The sequence below is a fragment of the Anolis sagrei genome, chromosome 3 (assembly GCF_037176765.1).
Source record: "Anolis sagrei isolate rAnoSag1 chromosome 3, rAnoSag1.mat, whole genome shotgun sequence".
Classification (NCBI taxonomy): Eukaryota; Metazoa; Chordata; class Lepidosauria; order Squamata; family Dactyloidae; genus Anolis; species Anolis sagrei.
The window spans coordinates 171377922-171396926 of NC_090023.1; the positions used below are offsets into that span (position 1 = coordinate 171377922).

The window sequence follows — 19005 nt, forward strand, 5'->3', positions numbered from 1 at the left end:
TTATTATTATTATTATTATTATTATTATTTCAAACACAACAAGATGAGTCCACAGCAGACACTCTGCTGGCTGTTGTATTGGATCACACGTCGGACACTTCCCAAGTGTCTAGGACTGTGTGATGTATCACTGAATAATGTGTGCAGATCACAGTACAATGGCCTTCTGCAGCTGGCAGATGGTAATTTTGTAGTTTTTAAGGGCAGGCCAAGGTCTTTAGGCACTGCACCCAGTGTGCCGATCACCACTGGGACCACCTTGACTGCCTTGTGCCAGAGTCTTTGCAGTTTGATCTTTAAATCCTCATACTGTGTCAGCTTTTCCAGTTGTTTCTCTTCAATCCTACTGTCACTGGGATTGCAACATCAACAATCCATACTTTGTTTTTTAACATGATCATGAGGTCAGGAAAATTGTGTTCCAAAACTCTGTCTGTCTGAATCTGGAAGTCCCAGAGTAGCTTGACGTACTCATTTTCTGTAACTTTTTTCCGGCTTGTGATCCCACCAGTTCTTTGTCACAGGCAGATGGTATTTGTGGCACATTTTTCCGAATGAAGGAGAGAGTGTTTGAGGACCAAGACATCCATAGGGATACCAAAGTGCTTGTTTATAAAGCTATTGTCCTCCCAACCCTGCTATACGCCTACGAGACGTGGATAGTCTACAGATGTCACATGTAGCTCCTGGAACGATTCCATCAGTGCTGCCTCTGGAAAATCCTGCAAATCTCCTGGGAAGACAAGTGGACAAATGTCAGCGCGCTGGAAGAAGCAAAGACGAACCAGCATTGAAGCGATGGTCCCCCGCCATCAACTGGACTGGCTATGTTGTCCGGATGCCCGACCACCGTCTCCCAAAGCAGTTGCTCTACTCCGAACTCAAGATCGGAAAACGGAATGTTGGTGGGCAGGAAAAGAGATTTAAAGATGGGCTCAAAGCCAACCTTAAAAACTCTGGCATAGACACTGAGAACTGGGAAGCCCTGGCCCTTGAGTGCTCCAGTTGGCAGTCAGCTGTGACCAGCAGTGCTGCAGAATTTGAAGAGGCACGAATGGAGGGTGAAAGAGAGAAACGTGCCAAGAGGAAGGAGCGTCAAGCCAACCCTGACTGTGACCGCCTCCCACCTGGAAACCGATGCCCTCACTACGGGAGAAGATGCAGATCAAGAATAGGGCTCCACAGCCCCCTATGGACCCACCCCCAGGTTATCACTCTTGGAGGACCATCATCCTCGGACTACGAGAGAACGCCTAAATAATAAGAATTTGTGGCACAAGTTCCAAAATATTATTATTATTATTATTATTATTATTATTATTATTATTGGTGTTCTGTGTTTATTATTTATTTACTATTTCAAGATGTGTAAAAAGGAGGCAAATGAATACAGTATATTGCTAGATGGTTTTGTTCATATTGGTTTGAAAAAAAAAGTATCCATGTAGCATTGGATTTACAGTGTGTTCATTTTTTCCCACAGACAGCTGTTATCAACACCATGTGTGGATATAACACTATTGACAAAGAGGTAGGAGCATGTATCAATGTTTTTGTTATTTCACACTCCTTACCTTGCACTCTTGAAACTTGTATTTGGTCTGTCATGGTATGTTTCTGTCATGGGTTAGTGCAGGGGAAAGTCTTTTCGATTTAGTTTGTTGTTGCAGAGTTGTTTTTTGTTGTTGTTGTTTTTTTGCATCCATGCAATATCTGTATGCAAAGTACAGGACATAAATAACTTGAAAATCCATCTGGCCTCCTCCGGAGCAGATCCTAATGACACTCACTAGACCTGCTGTTTAGGATGGGATAATATAATATAATATTTTTTTGGTCGTGTCAGGAGTCGCTCCTGTTGTGAGAGAATTGGCCGTCTGCAAGGACGTTGCCCAGGGGACGCCCGGATGATTTTTGATGTTTTTATCATCCTTGTGGGAGGCTTCTCTCATGTCTCCGCATTAGGAGCTGGAGCTGATAGAGGGAGCTCATCCGCCTCTCCCCGGATTCGAACCTGCGACCTGTCGGTCTTCAGTCCTCCTGGCACAGGGCTTTAACCCACTGCACCACCGGGGGCTCCTAATATAATATAATAATAATAATAATAACTTTATTTTTATACCCCGCCAACCATCTCCCCTAGGGGACTCGGGGCGGCTTACAAGGGACACGCCCAAAATTGCAATTAAAACACACATGAAAAACACTTAACCAATTAAAACATCAGATAAAAACAACAGCACAATTGAAAGAAATATAAAAACAATACGGCTGAAAGAAACATAACTGAGGTATAGATTAAATGAGTGCAATACATCTTTTGGGCATCCTGTCAGATCCCCAAAATCTGGAGGAAAGCAAGAGTCATCGCCATCTTGAAGCCAGGCAAAGACCGTAATGACCCAAAAGGCTACAGACCAATCTCCCTGTTGTGCCACCTCTACAAAGTTCTGGAGAGACTTATTTTGCATAGAATTATGGAAAAAATAGACCCATGTCTGATCCCACAGCAAGCTGGCTTCAGGAAAGGCAAAGGCTGCACATCGCAAGTGCTGAACCTGACTCAGCACATAGAAGATGGCTTTGAAAGACAGCAAATCACAGGAGCTGTCTTCATAGTCCTGTCAGTGGCTTATGATACCATAAACCACTGCCTCCTCCTGAGAAAAATTTATAGTATCACAAAGGACTACCATCTCACCTGCCTCATAGGAAACCTGCTACAAAACAGGAGCTTTTTTGTTGAGTTCCAGGGCCAGAGAAGCAGATGGCGGAAACAGAAGAACGGCCTGCCTCAGGGAAGTGTGCTTGCCCCATCCATGTTCAACATCTACACAAATGACCAGCCACTGCCAGAAGGGACAGAGAGTTTCATCTATGCTGATGATCGTGCCATTACCACTCAAGCAGGGAGCTTTGAGATGGTTGAAAAGAAGCTCTCCAAAGCTCTAGGTGCTTTTACTGCCTGTTACAGGGAAAACCAGCTGATCCCTAATCCATCTAAAACACAGACATGTGCTTTTCACCTTAAGAACAGGAGCTTCACCTGAGAAGGAATCCCACTGGAGCATTGCAGCACACCCAAATACCTGGGAGTAACTCTGGACCATGCCCTGACCTACAAGAAACACTGCCTGAACATCAAGCAAAAAGTGGGTGCTAGAAACAATATCATACGAAAGCTGACTGGCACAACCTGGGGATCACAACGAGACACAGTGAAGACATCTGCCCTTGCGCTATGCTAATCTGCTGCTGAATATGCATGCCCAGTGTGGAACACATCTCACCACGCTAAAACAGTGGATGTGGCTCTTAATGAGACATGCCGCATTATCACGGGGTGTCTGCGCCCTACACCACTGGAGAAATTACACTGTCTAGCCAGGTTCGCACCACCTGACATCTGCCGGGAAGTAGCAGCCAATAGTGAAAGGACCAAGGCAGTGACATCTTCAGCTCATCCTTTGTTAGGATATCAACCAAACGACTTAATGTCAACGATTTAAATCAAGAAATAATTTTCTAAGATCTACAGAGACACTCGCTGGAACACCCCAGCAAGCGAGAGTCCAAAAGTGGCAGGCTCAAACCCAGAACCTCAATCAATGGCTGATATCAAACGAGAGACTCCCCCCTGGGCACACAGAAAACTGGGCGACTTGGAAGGCGCTGAACAGACTGCGCTCTGGCACCACGAGATGCAGAGCCAACCTTAAGAAATGGGGCTACAAAGTGGAATTCACAACATGCGAGTGTGGAGAAGAGCAAACTACAGGCCACCTGCTGCAATGCAACCTGAGCCCTGCTACATGCACCATAGAGGACCTTCTTGCAGCAACACCAGAGGCACTCCAAGTGGTCAGCTACTGGTCAAAGGACATTTAATCAACTACTAAGCTTGCACATTCTGCGTTTTGTCTGTTTGTTTGTTTGTTTTTGTTAAAAATATAATACAAATGTCTGGTTGCAGGTGACACAATAAATAAATATCTTTACAGGAGCGCAGGAAAGTGCAACAATACAGTAAACTGGACAGGAAATACTGTCATAACACATATTGAGGTAGAACGTATGCCAGGGATGGTTTTCTGTAAGCATATCTGCTTCTGAGTAAATCTCTAAAGATCAGACTAATGAGAGACAGGGTTCCTGGTGCTTTCTTTGCATCATAATTAAAATTAGAATCTCTTTGGGATATTGCCTTTACTAAAAAAACAAAAAACAAAAAACAGGAAACAAGAACTGCAAATTGCATCAGTTGTTCCTGAGAAACAGAAATGCCCTTCCTTCTCTACCATTCACTGCACTCCGGGAGAGCATTTTGTTTCATTTGGGAATTCTAGTAATAGTCTCAAATAGGAATGAATTACATATCTTCTCTCTCACTCATTTCTGATTTAAAAATGAGATCGGATGCTCCTAAATAAAGTAGAAAAGCGTCTTGAACTTAGAGCTCTCTTTAATGATAAAAGGGATTTTCCATCAAACAAGGCTTCATAGATCTCCCTGTGAGGTTGATGTTTGAGATGTAACAACCTATTTCATTGCATGTTTTGAATTCCCACCTGCATTCCCATCTTTCATTTCTATTAGTCTCAAGACTCCATTTTTTTCTTCCTGTGAAGAAATTCACATGCATTTTCCATATGTATTTTTTTCTAGTGCATCTCATTTTTAATGTAAATGTGTTAAAAACATATCCATTTTCCCTAATAGTAATATAACAATATATTTTATCTGTATTCTGCTCTAACTCCTTGAGGAGACTCAGAGCAGATTACAGGTACATATATGACAAATGTTCAATGCCGTTATACAATTGACAAAGAAAGACAGTACATAAACTGAGACAGGCTTCCCTCTTTTCATCTCCGGCATCGGGCAGTGCTCAACTCAGCTATGGGGAGGTGCTGTTGTTTCATTTTTCACGCCGAGGAGCCTGTCGTCCAGGGACGCCTTTCCTGCTTGAATTTTGGTTGGCATGTTTTTCAGGGTGCCTTTTACTTCACCTATTTATGTACTAACGAGGGTTGAATGAAAAGTAATGCCTCCACCTTGGTAACTCCTCAATAGATGGCAGTACTGGTATGCAGCAGGTACTGACATGTTCAGTAGACTCTCCTCTACAGTTCCATTTTGGCGGGAAGCCTTAGCATTGAATGGTTGTGTTGTTAAAGTGCGAAGTATGTAACCCTGCGCGGACGGTCGATCAGTGCGACATAAGCAACGTGTAGTCATTGAATTCTTGACAGCAGAAGGTGTCACCCCAAAGGAGATTCATCAGAGAATGCAAGCTGTTTATGGTGATTGTGTTGATGTGAGTACTGTGCTTCGTTGGGCGAATAAGTTTAAAGATGTTGAGGTGGGAACATCTGACTTGCATGACAAAGAGTTGGACATCTTGTGACAGCCAACCACTGAGTTTCACAAGCAAAAGGCTGACAGATTGACTCAGGACGATTGTCATATCATTCAGAGAGAAATTTCGAGCAGAATCGGCATTTCACAAGAACATGTGGGTCACATTATTGCTTTGCTTGGCTATCGGAAGATCTGTGCACGATGGGTACCCAGGATGCTGATGCCTGGAATGAAAGCGCACAGACTTGCAACTTTAGAGACTGGATCTCACCACCGTATGACATCCTCCATACACTCCAGATTTAGCACCGTCTGACTTCCATCTGTTCCTGATAATGAAAGAAGATCTGTGGGGACATCATTCTGCTTCTGATGAAGACGTTGAGAGAACTGTGAGACGCTGATTGCGGAAACAGAGTGTTGACTTCTTCTGTGACGGCTTCAGAAAACTTGTTCATCGTTGGCAGAAATGTATCCAATTGTCTGGTGATTATCAATCAATCAATCAATGATTTATTACGGTCTTTGACCAGCACAGTATAGAATAGGGCACAAGTGCCCAAGGAAGGGAATCGCAGTTCCCAAGTAGGTCAGGTATAAAAGAAGATTAAAAACATGTTATAAAAGAGACAAATTAAAATAATAAAACCGACTAAACTTACTATCACCTTTTGGCTAAGGTCAAGTGTAGTCTGGTGATTATGTGAAAAAGCGAATAGTGATAGGTAAAGAACACATTCTTAGGATTATTTCTGCTTTTGATTTATCAAAATATTCCCATCCAAACCCAAGTAACGAAGGCGGAGGCATTACTTTTCATTCAACCCTCGTACATTGTTGGTTTCAAACTGCTAGGAGAGAAGCTGTGCTGACGGCAGGAGCTCACCCTGACCTGGGCTTAAACTGTCAACCTTCTGGTCAATAGCCTCTTCTATAGCAGGCAGTTTAACCCGCTGTGCTAGCCCGGCCCTAATGCATACTTGCATGTATCTCCCCCTCACCAGTGAATTAAGCCACCCCATGTAAGTTGCTCTGAGTCCCTTTGGGGAGATGGTGGTGGGGTATAAGAATAAAGTTGTTGTTGTTATGTTGGTTAAAACTGTAGTTTTCAACTGAACATTTTTAGTTGTTTGCATTTTGAAAAACATATCCCTGGGGTTGCTCTTTAATTTTTCCAAAATGCAATGCAGATTTCTGAGGCAAGGTATGTGTTTGTCTCACAATAATTCTGGGGGAGCCCCCGGTTGCGCAGTGGGTTAAAGCACTGTGCCGGCAGGACTGAAGATCGACAGGTCGTAGGTTCGAATCTGGGGAGAGGCGGATGAGCTCCCTCTATTAGCTCCAGCTCCTCATGCGGGGACATGAGAGAAGCCTCCCACAAGGATGATAAAACATCAAAAATCATCCAGGCGTCCCCTGGGCAACGTCGTTGCAGACGGCCAATTCTCTCACAACAGGAGTGGTTGCTCCTGACACGACAAAAAAATAAATAAATTCTGGGGAGGTTGTATCACAGTGAGTCCACCAAGTTTTATGTTGTCATGCAGTGAATATGTTCCATCACTGAGAGTATATGGGTATTTTTTTTTTGTTGAAAATCTTGAGTTCGCTCACATTATTTTTCAATCCAAGCTAACTATATACCAGGTTCTATCAAATTATAGTAAATGGGGTGTCTCACACATGGAGACAACATCTTATAAGCAAGAAATCATAACCAACAAAGCAAGACAAGACAACCTTTTGAGCAGATTACAAAACAATAATGCATTGCTTCTGATGTCAGATTGTGGAACCAGGAAAGAATTTTGTTCCTTCCAAATTCTGTTGGAACAAATGATGTTGTCAGACTACACAGAGAAGCCATTGAAATACACAAGCATGTGGAAAATTTCAACAGAAAGGAGGAAAATGAACAAAGTCTGGCTACCAGTATTAAAAAACTCCAAAATTACAACAGCACAACAACAGAGAGGAAACAAACAAGAACATCTAATTACCTCTCAACAAAATTTTGCTCCAGGCACTGTCAGGCCATTATATGCTAATCAAGGTGGTCAGTTGAAACATTCACACCTAGCTCCAGCAGACAAGAGTCCTTTGTCTCACCCTGGTCATTCCACAGATATATAAACCCATTTTTCCTAGTTCCAACAGACCTCACTATCTCTGAGGATGCTTGCCGTAGATGCAGGCAAAACGTCAGGAGAGAATGCCTCTAAACCATGGCCATATAGCCCAAAAAAACCTACAACAACCCGATGTTGTCATTAGTATTCTGAAAGTAAAAACTAAGCCAGCTTGGGGTGCTTTGGAGAGAGAGTTCTACAGTGTGGGTGCCTTCATAGAAAAAAATGTCTGTCCCTTGATGTCAGTCCTGAGAAGGCTCTCCTAGCCTGTCACTCTCTGATGATTTGAGCATGGGGAAAGCTTTTACAGAAATAGGTGTTTGGTAAGGGAATAATCTTGCCAAATAATGCTGACCAAAATCCAGCAGTGCATTCTTTTTGAAAAATTCTGTGGAACTCTGAGTGAGCCTTTGAAACAATGCCCATATTGTTCCAGGGGATTTGTCAGTCTGCTGTGTGAAGACTGTGGTTGTTATTTTACAGCGCCTGAGTGTTCAACCCTTCATACATGTGAGAGGATGCACCAATGCGGTACTCATTTGGTTTCTGGACAACTATGCCATCATGGCAGGCATTCTCCTTGGTATACTGTTGCCACAGGTAGGACTGATTACAAGGAAATGAGATATGTATTCCTTTTTTCTTTCCCTCCCACCTTTGGTTTTGGAGCTCTGAAGGGATGGCGTAAGGTGAGCGCATGTTAAAGAAGGCCAATTGCTTTGTTTTGTGACATTGGCCAACTCCTTTATCTCTGAAGTTTGTTAGAGAGCTTAGCACATGGCTGAGATGTTTTGTATAACCCCCCCCCCCCCCCAAATAACATAACTACAGCTGCATTGGTTACCAGTTGAGCACTGGGTCACTTTCAAAGTGATGGTACTTACCGTTAAGGCCTTGCATAGTCTGGGGCCGATGTACCTGAGGGACCGCCTCACCCCCTACCAACCCCAGAGATCCCTCCATTCTGAGGACCAAGATCTATTGGAAATTCCCAGTGTCAAGACCTTGCATCTAATAGCAACCAGAGGCAGGGCCTTTACAGCAGTGGCACCATCACTCTGGAATACTCTGCCACCTGAAGTCCGTGCCTTGCGGGATTTTATCAGCTTTCCGCAGGGCATGTAAGACATATCTATTTCGACGGGCCATTGATCTCTGATTGTTTTTAAATTGTTTTAAATTGTTTTTAAATTGTGTTCGATTTCAGCCTGTTCTTGTAAGCCGCTCCGAGCCCCAGGGGAGTGGCGGCATATAATCATAGAATCATAGAATCAAAGAGTTGGAAGAGACCTCATGGGCCATCCAGTCCAACCCCCTGCCAGTACGTGTGAAAAAGATCTTGGAGTCCTCGTGGACAACAAGTTAAACATGAGCCAACAATGTGATGTGGCGGCAAAAAAAGCCAATGGGATTTTAGCCTGCATCAATAGGAGCATAGTGTCTAGATCTAAGGAAGTAATGCTACCCCTCTATTCTGCTTTGGTTAGACCACATCTGGAATATTGTGTCCAATTCTGGGCACCACAATTCAAGAGAGATATTGACAAGCTGGAATGTGTCCAGAGGAGGGCGACTAAAATGATCAAGGGTCTGGAGAACAAGCCCTATGAGGAGCAGCTTAGGGAACTGGGCATGTTTAGCCTGAAGAAGAGAAGGCTGAGAGGAGATATGATAGCCATGTATAAATATGTGAGAGGAAGCCACAGGGAGGAGGGAGCAAGCTTGTTTTCTGCTTCCTTGGAGACTAGGACGCGGAACAATGGCTTCAAACTACAAGAGAGGAGATTCCATCTGAACATTAGGAAGAACTTCCTGACTGTGAGAGCCGTTCAGCAGTGGAACTCTCTCCCCCGGAGTGTGGTGGAGGCTCCTTCTTTGGAAGCTTTTAAGCAGAGGCTGGATGGCCATTTGTCAGGGGTGATTTGAATGCAATATTCCTGCTTCTTGGCAGGGGGTTGGACTGGATGGCCCATGAGGTCTCTTCCAACTCTTTGATTCTATGATTCTATGATTCTAAGAAGCAGGAATATTGCATTCAAATCACCCCTGACAGATGGCCATCCAGCCTCTGTTTAAAAGCTTCCAAAGAAGGAGCCTCCACCACACTCCGGGGCAGAGAGTTCCACTGCTGAACGGCTCTCACAGTCAGGAAGTTCTTCCTAATGTTCAGATGGAATCTCCTCTCTTGTAGTTTGAAGCCATTGTTCCACATCCTAGTTTCCAGGGAAGCAGAAAACAAGCTTGCTCCCTCCTCCCTGTGGCTTCCTCTCACATATTTATACATAAGTTCAAATAATAAATAAATAAATAAACCAAAGAAGATGGGAATAGAAGGGAAGTTTATTCCTAAAAAAGGAATTTTGCTTCCACCCTTTTCTTCTCTTGTATGATTTCTTAAAAACATTTTTCCCTGATGAAGAAGCCAGTGGAGCTTCAAAAGTGCGCTTTTCGCATGTGGCAAATGAAGGGAGAATTGTGTTCGTGACAAGTTATATGTTCAAGTTACTTCTCAATATTTTGAGAGATATTTTGACAGGACTTCTTTACATTTAATACCATTTTATTCTCAATTCAATGATTTTTTAAGGTAACAAACTAACAACAAAAAGAACAATTTGAAAAACAAGAGTTGTTTTCTGAACGCTGTAATAAGCAATGGCTATTGTTCTGGAACAGCTGTTCCAGGAGCTCCAATTTTATTTCTTTGAATTAAATGTTGGTTTGCAATCCCAGGCTTGGGATTCTGCAGCAGGGTGGCTTCGTGTTATAATTTGCATTCATAGGACAAGCCACCTGTCAATAACAGTTAGGTTCCCTGGTCCCGCCCCTCTCTGGGTTTTTTTGGAGGGAAGGGGCCATTTTTCATCAGTCTCAAAAAGGAAGTCAATGCAGAGGATGTACACAAACGTCCTCCTGTGCAAAGGCTTCGTCTCTTAAGACTTCCTGGGGGAGAACAGTTTTAAGAGCCTCTACAGATTCAGACATCAGACTGGCAACAAAGATCCGCCTAGTCAAAGCCATGGTATTCCCTGTAATAACCTACGGATGTGAGAGCTGGACCTTAGGGAAGGCTGAGTGAAGGAAGATCGATGCTTTTGAGCTGTGGTGTTGGAGGAAAGTGCTGAGAGTGCCTTGGACTGCGAGAAGATCCAACCAGTCCATCCTCCAGGAAATAAAGCCCGACTGCTCACTGGAGGGAAAGATACTAGAGACAAAGTTGAAGTACTTTGGCCACATCATGAGGAGACAGCAAAGCCTAGAGAAGACAATGATGCTGGGGAAAGTGGAAGGCAAAAGGAAGAGGGGCCGACCAAGGGCAAGATGGATGGATGGCATCCTTGAAGTGACTGGACTGACCTTGAGGGAGCTGGGGGTGGTAACGGCCGACAGGGAGCTCTGGCGTGGGCTGGTCCATGAGGTCACGAAGAATCGGAGACGACTGAACGAATGAACAACAACACAGATTCCCAAAAGGTTCCAGGGAAACAGCTTTACAGCCCTGAGGACTTCCGGAGGGAATAACAGCTCTGCTCATCAAACCAGCTAAGTGACTACAGGCTTGTTGATACGTCTGCTAGGTTCTGAGACGCAGTTCAGCCGGTAGTGGACACAAATCAGTCAGGTTTAGGTTCACAGCAGCCTGGGAGGAGCTAAAAGGGGGAATTATCATTTGAGCAAAGTTCTTGAAGATAGTGCCTGTTTCCTGTAAACAAGATTGCAAGAGCTAATAGACTGGTAAGAAAGCTTACAATTCCTGTTTGTTCATTAATAAAGAACTGTTATATTTAAGCTCAAGCCTCATAAAGACTGCTTAATAAGGGGAATTTTCCTAAAGGCTTCTTTTCGGGGGCCCTGGCTTCCCGCTGGATGCAAGCCTAACATCCTCTCTTAAAAGCACCTCATTTCGGCTCCAGCGGCGACAGAACAGCAATGGATTGCTTTTAAACTACAACGAGAAAGAAGAAAAATATTTCTTAAAAAGTAATGTTCCAAGTTCCAGGAAAAATGTTAGGGTAATACGTAGACCCCCCAATTCAATGCCATTTGGAAAAAATGCATATGTAGAGAAACAAAGAAAATGTGATAAAAAGAAAGACTTGATGGAAACGGATACTTTATAGAGCATAAGGAATGGATTCTTAAATAAACACCCTAGTAAGTGAACTGCAAAGATTCTTGATGAATAGATGGATCAGCCTCCTCTACCTCATATGGGAACAATCTGGATATAAGCCAAGTGATTTCCCAAACTGCCAGAAATAGTTTGACATTTTACACACAAAGCCGCCTTCTGGAAATCTCCTTCCTACTTATCCATACTCTCTAAGGGCTTTCCTTCCTCTCCCTTAAAATTAGACTTATATGCATAACAGCAGTAATTCTCCGAATGCAACAAGAAAACGGAAGATCTGAATCTTCCCTGCTGAGCAACTCCTTTAGGAGTTATAGTTTTCTCAAGTCCTTTAGAGCAGGCATCCTCAAACTGCGGCCCTCCAGCTGTTTGGGCCTCCAACTCCCAGAAGCCCTAACAAATGTGTTCATTTGTGAGGAATTCTGGGAGTTTAATAATAATAATAATAATAATAATAATAATAATAATACTTTATTTATACCCCGCCACCATCTCCCCATGTAAGTGCGGCTTACATGAGGCCAAGCCCATAGTACATCAATAAACAAAAGCAATAACAAAAACAATCAATACAATACAATTAATATAACTTTATTTATTTATTTATTTGCGGCATTGATATGCCGCCCTTCTCACCCCGAAGGGGACTCAGAGCGGCTTACAATATATATTTTCATACAATATATTATATTATTAGCATAGTACAATATCAGTATATATTACTATATTATAAATCACATAAAAAAATTAAACAATAAACAATATCTGCTTTGAACTAGGTTATCTGACCATATATTTATTTATTTATTTGGAATTTATTTGGAAGTTTTATATACCGGCCTTCTCACCTCAAACGAGGGACTCAGGTCGGTTTACAACATATATGCAAATACAATAATATAAAAGTACAACAGAGTGCAACATCATTACAGATTAAAATAGTACAATAAAGTACAATAAAAACATCATCATCACAATTACCCAAGCCAAATCGTCAATACAGTCACAGTCATAGTCATAGTCACAGTTCATCATCCTCCTTCCTTGTGGACGAAGGTTATAGATTCAGTCCTCGAATGCCACATTCCAGAGCCAGGTCTTTAGTAGTTTCCTGAAAGTCAGGAGGGAGGGAGCAGATCTAATCTCTAGTGGGAGGGAGTTCCAAAGCCGGGTAGCCACCACCGAGAAGGCCCTGTCCCTTGTCCCCACCAACCGTGATTGCGAGGGTGGTGGGACCAAGAGCAGCCCCCCCCCCCCGGAAGATCTTAATAACCTTGATGGTTCATAGGGGAGAATCCGTTCGGACAGGCAAACTGGGCCAGAGTCGTTTAGGGCTTTATAGGTCAAATCCAGCACTTTGAATTGTGCACGGAAGCTAATCGGCAGCCAGTGGAGCTGGCGTAACAGAGGGGTCATATGGTCTCTGTACCCCGCTCCTGTTAGCAATCTGGCTACCGCTCGTTGGACTAATTGAAGCTTCCGGGCAGTCTTCAGAGGCAACCCCACGTAGAGAGCGTTGCAGTAGTCTAGACGGGATGTAACCAGAGTGTGGACCACTGTGGCCAAGTCAGACTTCCCAAGGTACGGGCGCAGCTGGCGCACAAGCTTTAATTGTGCAAAAGCTCCCCTGACCACCGCCGAGACCTGGGGTTCCAGGCTCAGCAATGAGTCCAGGATCACTCCCAAGCTGCGAACCTGCGCCTTCAGGGGGAATGTAACCCCGTCAAGCACAGGCTCTAACCCTATGCCCTGTCGGCCTTTCGACTAACCAGGAGTACCTCTGTCTTGTCTGGATTTAATTTCAATCTGTTGTCCCTCATCCAGTTCGTTACAGCGGCCAAGCACCGGTTCAGGACCTGAATATCCTCCTTAGTAGCAGGTGGAAAGGAGTGACAGAGTTCCACAACCATATATTCCAGTTCAAAGCAGAAAATGTGGGATTTTATTCAACTGCGTGGAAGGGGCCCAAATCATATAGTCACTGTTGACATTTTCTTTTTAACAGTTCCTTGGAGTCCTGTTAACTTTTCTCTACATCACCCGAGTAGAGGATATAATTGCGGAGCACAAGCAAAGTGAGACACTGCTTGATGGAGGGAGACAGAAGATGGACGTTGAATTTGCTGGAGCCGGGTGCTGTATGTGCTTTCCTGACTAATGCCAAGTTGTCTTCTGAAGAAAACGTGGGACTACCATCCTTTTGCATTGTGCCTTCGGTACTGTTAGCAGTTAAACTTATTGTGATCTGTGAACAATATTACGATCCTCGCCATTCTTTTCAGCCTCTGGACATTCAGAGTACTCATGCCCTGGATATTATCTGTTATAGTATCACTGGGTCTTATCTGAAAATGTGTTGTCTATTGTGCCATCTAAATGTGGTGTTGCTTGTGGCATTTTCCTACTTTGCAGTAAACAGTTTAGCTAATCCAACTGGAAAAATGTTACTTAAGCTAATAAAATAATTAAAGTAGACAAATATACAAGAGCCACCAAGCTTATTTGCTTAAATCAGGGGTCCTCAAACTTTTTAAACAGAGGGCCAGATCACAGTCCCTCAAACTGTTGGAGGGCTGGATTATAATTTGGAAAAAATGAATGAATTCCTATACACACTGCACATATCGTATTTGTAGTGCAAAAAAATTAAAAACAATATAATAATTAAAATGAAGAACAATTTTAACAAATATAAACTTACTAGCTTGGGTACCCGGCAGTTCCTGAGTTATTTGAAAAAGGCATCATTTGTTTTGGAGTGTTAGGTAATATCATTTAGTTAATTAGTAACACTATTTATTAGGAAAAAGTCTAGTTTTTTATGAATGCTCCCATTAGAAAATACATAATGATGTGGGTTAACTACAATTCCCAGAATTGTGGGTCAGTCCTCCTCAAACCAGGCCTGTATGCACAGTTGGCCATGTGGGGTGCAGATCTGTCATCGGCTGGGTTCAGTGCTCTCTGGTTAAGGGTGAACTACAACTCCCATATGCCAAGGGCAGTCACCCCCAAATCCTGCCAGTATTTAGTTGGCCTCAATCCACCGAACCCCTCCAGTTTGTTCATTTGCTGATCAAGTCCTCTGTGTTTGCTGTGTGCCATCGGAAAGGGAAGGAAAGGGTTAAGGGAGAGGCAGTGGGTGGGATCATGCAAATTCCACACAAGGAACCCTGGGATGCCTGCCTGTGGTGAAGGAAAAACATCAAATCTAGGATGAAATTCTCCCCAAATGAAAACATACCTTGGGTAGTAGGCCATTGTGTTTGGGGAGGACTTTGGCAGGGTTGGGGCTACATGTTCATGGCGCTAGCTATAACTGCAATGTCCGTTGAGGGAGTGCCTTTGGAGACTTCTCAGCACTTGGAACCATAGTTTGTGGAGGCAGGTGGCTGTTTGGGTAAGCGGGCACCTCCGCCACATATACACATAAACATTTTTCACTTTTATTATGTGTATAGATTAGTATTTCAGTGGGAAGTGTGGGCCTGCTTTTGGATGATTGCTGTTGTTGTTACGTGCTTAAAGATCTTAGGTTGACCCTGAGCGAGGGCCGGGTAAATGACCTTGGAGGGCTGTATCCATCCCCCGGGCCTTAGTTTGAGGACCCCTGGTTTAAATGATGGGGCCACTAACAAGAAAAAGTCAGCTTTATTTCAAATGATTTTTCCAGTCATTTTCAGTAAAATAATAATAATAATAATAATAATAATAATAATAATAATAATAAAAACTTTATATTCTGCCGTATCTCCCCAAAGGAACTCAGGGTGGTGTCAGGAGTCAATTTCTGACGGCATGAAGACATCATAAATTCCCTCTGTGACATCCTGACTGAATCATCCTGGCTGCCTCAGTTTTCTCTCTGTGACATTTTGAAGCCAGCAGAGGGGGCTGGAAGCCTTGTATTGGAACTTGTGAAGCAACAAGCTCTAATAAGGAAACTGAGAAGAGGGGGGAGATGGGCAGGAAAGGTGTATAAAAGGAAGTGGTGGTGGGAAAAAGTCAGTAGTGTCTTTCTTTGCTGCAGAGATACAAGTAATATATTCATTTCCAAGCAAAACAGGCTTGTGAGTGATCATTTAATATTGCTAAAGTCTTACAGGAGGATTCCAATCACAAAAAGGCAAACATTCAAGGTACGTGACAACCTAGCAATGCAGGAGGCATACAGGCAAATCCCTCTAGTCTAACATTTGATTTCCATTCTGAAAATGATAGCTTGAAGCCAGGCCCGTAGCCAGGATTTGTTTCGGGGGGAGCTGAGTTTGATTCGGGGAGCGGGGGGGGGGGGGGCTGAGTCTGAGTGAAAGAGGGTCTACCCTAGCAAACCTTTTGTATCGTTACCCCAATATCCCCATGCATATGAGATATATTGAGCATGGTGATCAGATCATGATATGAATAAACATAACAGTTTAAATAATGTACCAGTAAGGCCTTCTCGGGGACCACCATGAGAATTTCGGGGGGGGGGGGGCTGAAGCCCTCAAGCCCCCCTCCCCCCGGCTACATGCCTGTTTGAAGCAGTTGTTCAGCATCCCATTCAGCACAGTATGACACCCCCCCCCCCTATATTTCTGCAGGGGATACATTCATGGATTTACTATGGAAGTGTGAAACTACACATATTATACTATAGAATTGCACTGGAGGACGTAGAAAATGCATATAGAGAACTCCTTTCTAGGTTTTCCAGCACAACTTTATGGTCAACGTCTGGTGTCATAGAATTGTGCAGGAGAACCTGGAACAGGGGTCCTCAAACTTTTAAAACAGAGGGCCAGGTCACAGCCCCTTAAACTCTTGGAGGACCTTGGAGGGCTGCATTTGGCCCCCGGGCCTTAGTTTGAGGACCCCTAACCTAGAAGATGGCTAAAGAGAATGTGTTTTTTTCCAGACATGGATAAGTGAAATAATGGGTACTGGTCCTACAGATACAGGGTTGCACTTATTATATAAACCTGACTCATTGCAATTATTCAACTTACATTTATAGTTGTTGTCGGATACCAGTGACTAAAATATGCCCCAAATCCTATCTTTGGTTACCTTGCAGCTCTTAACAAGTTGGCCAATTTCAAGGCATTTGAGAGCAAGGTGGTGAGTAGGGACATGTTCAGCCCTCTTCTGCTCATGGGACATGCAGTTTTATGAGTTTTATGCAGGTTCTACTTATTTATTTGTAATGTTTTTGAGCCTTTGGCCTCACCACTAAGCCAATTTCATGATGAGAGTGGCAGGTCATGACTAGACTTTATTTGGGGTAATTTTCAAATGCAAATTCTTGCATAGAAGCTTATGTTGATTAATAATTACCATTGTAATTTTCAAGATTGTTTTTCATACTGATTGCTAACCAATGAAGTGTTTTCCTATATTTTATAGAAGTGATTTTCATTACCTGTGCAATCATGTTTCTGTGCTGCTTTTGATCGCTTACTGAAAACACTCCAGCAGAGGCCTTTGTATTTCGTGCCTTTCTAATAATGGATGTTCGAACAGGCATTTGGTTAATCGGTGCAATGAATGTGATGATTACAGGAATGGTAATATGGACGACGAAACTGGATCACGATTTTAGTCATGAGATGCATTGGGTTGTTATTGTGTCAATATTGTGTATTATGCTTTTATGGTTTTAAATTGTATATTGTTGACTGTTGTACCTTTGTTGTAAACCGCGTTGAGTCGCCTGTTAGGCTGAGAAACTGCGGTATACAAGTAAGGTAAATAAATAAATAAATAAATAAATAAATAGATAATAAGAACCACCGACCCAAGTCATGTCATGACTGCTTACTTCAGTGATAGTGGTTTGAAAAGTTTGGTTTATTGTACATAAGTTTTTGATAGGACATATTTGGTACCTCTAATTAATTTGAGTCCTGGAGCTGTACAGTATTTTACTTATGTCTATTCTCTGTTGATTGACGTTCTGGTATGTACAGATAAGCCTTTAAAATGTAATTGTTTATATAGAAAATAAATTTTATGATTTTTGTTTTAAAAAGACCCTTTTCATATTTAATCTCATTACTACTGCAACTATCTACAAAAAAGGACATGACTTTAAAGCAGTGGTTCCCAACGTTTCTTTGACCAGGGACCACTCTCCAACATTAGTACCAAAAGGGTTACAAATCAGTTTTTGGTCAACTTTAGATTCGGTTTGGTTATTTGGGGTGCTAATTGTATTGGACAGACCACATCAGCTCTAGTTTCTGATACAGAACATATGCCATTCAGGAATCACCATCTCCTCGCCTACAGAAAACCATATTTAATAATGTAGAGGTGATGTGATCTAGCTAATACAATTTTCTGAATCAGCACCCCAAATAACCCCAGAAACAGGCCTAAAAATGAAGATACCATATCTATACCTATACGCGCACATGTGTATTGGTTATATATATTTGTCGTGTCAGAACAACCAGTCAAATTATATTACATTTCTAACAGAAACAAAGCAAACAAGCAGATTACAGAATTTGTGAGTATGAGAGTTGATTAAATGTCCTTTGACCAGTATCTGGCCACTTGGAGTGCCTCTGGTGTTGCTGCAAGAAGGTCCTCCCTTGTGCATGTGGCAGGGCTCAGGGTGCATTGCAGCAGGTGGTCAGTGGTTTGCTCCTCTCCACACTCGCATGTCGAGGATTCCACTTTGTAGCCCCATTTCTGAAGGTTGGCTCTGCATCTCGTGGTGCCAGAGCGCAGTCTGTTCAGTGCCTTCCAGGTCGCCCAGTCCTCTGTGTGCCCAGGGGGGAGTCTCTCATTGGGTATCAGCCATTGGTTGAGGTTCTGGGTTTGGGCCTGCCACTTTTGGACTCTCGCTTGCTGAGGTGTTCCAGTGAGTGTCTCTGTAGATCTTAGAAAACTATTTCTAGATTTAAGTCGTTGACTTGCTGGCTGATACCCAAACAGGGGATGGGCTGGAGATGTCTCTGCCTTGGTCCTTTCACTATTGGCTGCTACTTTCCAATGTGTATTGGTTGGGCTGTGTTATTATCCATGGATTTTGTTAACACTCGTTTTCCAAAAAGAGAAGGAAAGGGGGCTGAGGTTGAAAAAAATACAAAATCTGCCCTTAATGCTTTCTCTCACCTCCACGCCATGGGCGCATGGCCACGAGGAAGGAGGCATGGTCCGTGGGGTGTTGCAACGTTGTAGTAACAGTGAGGTCGTGGACCATATTTTAGTTCTTGCAGACCACTGGTGGTCCACGGACCATGGAACCACTGCTTTAAGATAAAAGGTGCAGAAATAAATCTACTCACTAGATCACATGTTTGCTGTGACTTTTTTTAACCACTGCAGGGAAGGGAAGAAATCTAATTCAAGTGAGGACTTTCAATTTTTAGTAGAAATGGACTGCTA

The 19005-nt window shown here is 43.0% G+C and overlaps 1 protein-coding gene across 1 annotated transcript in view; it reads left to right on the plus strand.

Annotated features, from left to right (window-relative positions):
- Positions 1 to 15001, plus strand: part of TSPAN15 (tetraspanin 15) — a 43476-nt gene extending 28475 nt beyond the window's left edge. Inside the window, exons 6-8 of the mRNA XM_067465687.1 lie at positions 1484 to 1531; positions 7977 to 8093; positions 13631 to 15001. Of these exons, the coding sequence (XP_067321788.1) occupies positions 1484 to 1531; positions 7977 to 8093; positions 13631 to 13783 (318 nt within the window). The 3' untranslated portion in view covers positions 13784 to 15001. The remainder of the gene's footprint in view (positions 1 to 1483; positions 1532 to 7976; positions 8094 to 13630) is intronic.
- Positions 15002 to 19005: the final 4004 nt, after the last annotated feature.